This window comes from Monodon monoceros, unplaced genomic scaffold, assembly GCF_005190385.1.
Source record: "Monodon monoceros isolate NGI ecotype Baffin Bay Population unplaced genomic scaffold, NGI_Narwhal_1 Super_Scaffold_18, whole genome shotgun sequence".
Lineage (NCBI taxonomy): Eukaryota > Metazoa > Chordata > Mammalia > Artiodactyla > Monodontidae > Monodon > Monodon monoceros.
This window is the reverse complement of record NW_021703774.1, coordinates 74,432,868-74,437,927: the sequence shown is the minus strand read 5'-3', so window position 1 is coordinate 74,437,927 and position 5,060 is coordinate 74,432,868. Positions and strand designations below refer to the sequence as shown.

The 5,060-nt window shown below is 41.5% G+C and overlaps 1 protein-coding gene across 1 annotated transcript; it reads left to right on the top strand.

The window, feature by feature from the left end:
- Positions 1–4,978, top strand: CD160 (CD160 molecule). Its single transcript, XM_029226951.1, is given in 5 exon segments — positions 1–46; positions 49–121; positions 123–304; positions 4,729–4,755; positions 4,758–4,978. Coding segments are annotated over 5 exon segments (549 nt in total).
- Positions 4,979–5,060: the final 82 nt, after the last annotated feature.

Genomic DNA, 5,060 nt, shown 5'->3' with positions numbered 1-5,060 from the left:
ATGCACATCCTCAGCTCAACTTCCCAGGAGGGGAAGCAACTGTGTAGCTTAAAAAAGAAGAGGCTGAGGTGGGTATGGTGTTTTTGTGCAAGGACAAGTCTTGAGACTGTTCCCCTGAGACTGGAGCAACTGAGACTTAAATAGGATCCTGGGAAAGATGGTATCAGTGAAATATCATCTCAGTTAGTGTTCACCATAAACCAAGCTATGGCATTGGACAGTGAGACCTACCAGTGGTGTGCCAGAAGCCAGAAGCTGGATATCCACCTTCAGGGCCATTATTTCTCTGTTTGAGTCACAGGTGGTCTCCCGATATCCCCAGTGCCACCAGGTGGGACAGTAAGCAGGGTCAACAGCTAAAGACAGAAGTAGTTATTTCAGGTCCTGGATAGGCAGTCTCCTTGGAGAAGAGTCCTTCCCATTACTCAAATCCTTTTCCATCACTCCCATTGGCAAATGCTGCCTTTCCTCAAAGCATGGATACAAAGGTATCTCATTTCATCTTTAATTTAAAAAAATCCTTCTGAGGTAGCCATCCCATTTTTATCGACACTGAGACTGAATCACAGCAGGAAAAGCAACTTATCCAAAGCCACTCACTGAACAGTGCCAGTAAAAGCAGAAAGGTCTGGAATTTAGGCCTCCTGATTCCCAATTCAGTCTCTCAGAGATGTGGCTGTATTTCTGAATATAGGCACTGAGCCTTCAGGCTGGGAAAGAAAGATGGATAAAATGGATAGTTGTCTTAAAGAGCATTTAGTCATAAGAAACAGAAACCCACTCAAATTGCCATAGATTAAAGGGGGGAAAATAATAAAGAAGAAGTATAGCTAGCCCTCATGAGTTCTGGTTTCTGGAATAAGAAACCAGAAAGCCAAAAGAACCCAAAACAGTTACTGTGTCCTCTCTGGGGCAGCAAGTCCTCCCATCTCTGCATATTTCCTCATTTTGTGCATGCTCCCCTGCTCTGTTACTACTTTGGCACAGCCTAAATATGGCCACTGCAGCCTCAGCTTTATATATATGACTTCTTCATACTCCTAGACAATGGAGCAAGTCTTCAAAACTGAAAATTATGTTCTACTTAGAATTCTATACCCAATCAAACATGAGGAAAAATGAAGACACTGTCAGTCACACAGTGACTCAAAAAAAAAAAAAAAAATTGCCTTTCATATGACCTTTCTTAAGGAGCGACCAGAGGATGTGCTTCAGTAAAGCAAGAAAGTGAATTGGTAGAGTGGATAAAATGGGATCCAGGAAACAAGAAATCTAACAGGGGGAGGGGATAAAAAAATTCTAGAATTAAAAAGGGCCAAAAAGGGCAGTTAGTCCTGAAGAAAGCAAAAGATACAGGACACTGAAAGATCTCTAGGGGGTGAAAATGGAATTGACCATTTCTCTGATGGCCCATGACAGATCTGACGAGGGATTAAAGATATGGATATGGAAAACTCTGCCTGTTTAAAAAAAATTAAGGTGATCATCATCTCCATGGAAAACACTAAATTTTACAAAAGGAAACATAATCATAGCACACAACTTGGCTCTGTAATAAGTTACATTTACAGAATCCAAATTATGTAAAAACTAAGATTTATAATATAATGATTTTTTTGAAAGATGCAGAGAAGGGTAGGGGTTTAAGAGAACCATATCCTCATCTTCTATAACAGAAAATCAATAGACAATGTCTAAACTATCATCAAGAGTGGTAATATTAGCATTTTATGTAGGAATATGGTAAAACACCTCAAAGAGTTGATAGTGGTTGTCTCTGAGAATAAAAAGACACTGCTATTACCTTTTATGAACTTTCAAATACTATCTTTTTGACTTTAAGAAAAATAGATGTAAATTACACCCACCCACCCCCAAATAAAAACCTGTCGCAGAGCCTTTTAACAAATGTTTTCATCATCACCTACGGTTAGTAGTTAATCCAAATTTTCTACTTCAGTCTAGGTTGATTTCTATTTTCTTCCTTGCTTCCTGGTGTCTTCCCATCTGACCTAACTAGCTTAGCGTTCAGCACTTCCATTCTCTTCCTTATTAAACTCTCATCTTTATTGGCTTCTGTGACTCTGTCCCCCTCTGGTTTTTCTACTTTTCTGGCTGTTCTTTTCTCTCCTTCTCTGCCTGTTTCCTCCTCCCACCTCTCAAACATGAAAATTCATTCCTCGAGACTCATTCCCCACTCCTTCAATCTTTTCTCTCTACTATCTCTCCCAATTCCTGATCTACCCTCATGATTTAAACCTGCACCTCCTGGGACTTCCCTGGTGGTCCAGTGGTTAAGACTACATGCTTCCAATGCAAGGGGCACGGGTTTGACCCTAGTTGGGGAACTAAGATTCTGTATGCCGCGTGGCGCAGCCCCCCCCCCCAAATTTAAAAATACAAAATAATAAAGTCTTAGCAACACCCTGGTGGTCCAGTGGTTAGGACTCAGTGCTTTCACCAATGTAGGCCCAGGTCAAAAAATAAATAAAAAATAAAGTCTTAAAAAAAAGAGCAAATCACTCAAAATCAAACCTATCCTCCTGAGACCATATTTCTGTCCATGATTCAGTCAAAACCTTGGTTCCTCCTTTTTTCTCTTCCCCCATCCAGTCAGTTACTAAGTACTACTAGTTCTTTCCCACATTCATTCCTTTCTTTCCAAAGGTGTTTTCCAGGTCTTCATCATCTCACACTTAAAATATTCCAACAGTCTCCTAAGTGGTAAGCCCCAGATCTCAAATCTGCCCATGTTTTACTCATCTTTATACCTCCCACACCTACCTCAGAGCCTGGCACTGAGCTCTTGCCTAGTAAGTGGTCCATCAACTAGATACTGTCTCTGCCTCTAATCCATACTGCCACCAGACATCTTTCTAAAATGCTGATTTGTACATACCACCCCAGAGTTTTAATGGCTTTTCACTGTCTATGAGACAGTGATTAGTTTAGCCTGGCACTGGAGGTGCTCTATCTCTATAAAATTTCATTCTACTACTTACGTGAATACTCTGTTCCAGTTGATCTAATGGAAACTCCTCTTTCATTCATCTAAACTTATTGATTGTGTATCCCAGGCACGGTGCTAAGTCTTGGAGAATAGAATGGGAGTATGACGAAGCCACTGCCCCTTATAATCCAGTATTGATGTTCTCCTAATACACCTTAAGTATTTCTACTTGTGATGGTTCTAAGATAGAAAGCCTTTATCATCCTCTCAGCATATTTAAGTATTAGAGTCAGTAAATATGGATGCTCAACAAATGTGGAAATAAGGTTCCTTTCCGAACATGAAACTAATAAGGCCAAACAGGTAACAGATAATATCAATAAGCAATGTCTATCATTTACTGAGTGTTTACTGCGTGCCAGGCATTGTGCTAAGTGATACATTACTTCATTTAATCTTCATGGCCTTTTCAGTTAGGTACTATTCTTGTCCTGTGACAATCAGGCTCAAAGGTAATTTGTGTAAGTTCACTCAGCTAGTAAATAATGGACAAAAATCCATATCTATTACAAAACCCAAGATTTTATTTATTTTTAATTAATTTATTTTTGGCTCTGTTGGGTCTTTTTTTTTAAACATCTTTATTGGGGTATAATTGCTTTACAATGGTGTGTTAGTTTCTGCTTTATAACAAAGTGAATCAGTTATACATATACATATATTCCCATATCTCTTCCCTCTTGCATCTTCCTCCCTCCCTCCCTCCCTATCCCACCCCTCCAGGTGGTCACAAAGCACCGAGCTGATATCCCTGTGCTATGCGGCTGCTTCCCACTAGCCATCTACCTTACGTTTGGTAGTGTATATATGTCCATGCCTCTCTCTCGCTTTGTCACAGCTCACCCTTCCCCCTCCCCATATCCTCAAGTCTGTTCTCCAGTAGGTCTGTGTCTTTATTCCTGTCTTACCCCTAGGTTCTTCATGACATTTTTTTTTTCTTAAATTCCATATATATGTGTTAGCATACGGTATTTGTCTTTCTCTTTCTGACTTACTTCACTCTGTATGACAGACTCTAGGTCTACCCACCTCATTACAAATAGCTCAATTTCATTTCTTTTTATGGCTGAGTGTTGGGTCTTTATTGCTGCACACAGGCTTTCTCTAGTTGCCGCGAGCGGGGCTACTCTTCGTTGCAGTGCGCAGGCTTCTCATTGCGGTGGCTTCTCTTGTTGCGGAGCACAGGCGCGCGGGCTTCAGTAGTTGTGGCACGTGGGCTCAGTAGCTGTGGCGCACGGGCTTAGTTGCTCCACAGCATGTGGGATCTTCCCAGACCAGGGCTCGAACCCATGTCCCCTGCATTGGCAGGCGGATTCTTAACCACTACGCCACCAGGGAAGCCCAAAACCCACGATTTTAACTTAGACTAAACTGCTTGACCCACTCCAGAAGATGGTTTTTAAATGAGACTTGGAGACACCCAACTCCAAGGTAACTAAGCTATTTTAGCTGTCTCTCTGGCAAGACTTGAGTTCCTTCAAGGTAGGCCTATTTGCATCCCCACTGTGACACACATAGAGTCTATATTTATTTATTGCCACTTATGTACGTCATCATCACCACCCACAAATGTTAAAAAATACTTATGTGGGCAACGGATTATACTGAGAGGTATCCTTGGGGATCATAAAAAAGATGTCCTGAGATTATGCAAAAGGAGGTATTAGTAACTTCCAAAACTCTCTCCTGATCCATTGATTCTCTTCTGAACCAGAGAGTGAACTACACAGTAATGGGATTGAAACAGGACACCCCAAGTTTGGCCACAGTAAAGGTGCTCTCAGTTCAGGCTTCCTGCAAGAAAAGGTCTGGATGATGCTGGTCACCAGCCTAGTGGCCCTTCAAGGTATGTTCAGAAGAGCTTTTAGCACCCCAAGAAACGAGGGTGCTATACCTTTAACATCTTGATTACTCTCCAGGAGAAGGGTGGAAAGGAAGCCCAGAGTGGGACAGGGAAATGCTCCTTAGGCCCCTGGCTGTCCACATGAAAACATCACACCAGTATGAGGGCAAAATCGGTCCAAAGGGACTAAAGACTTCATACTAACTA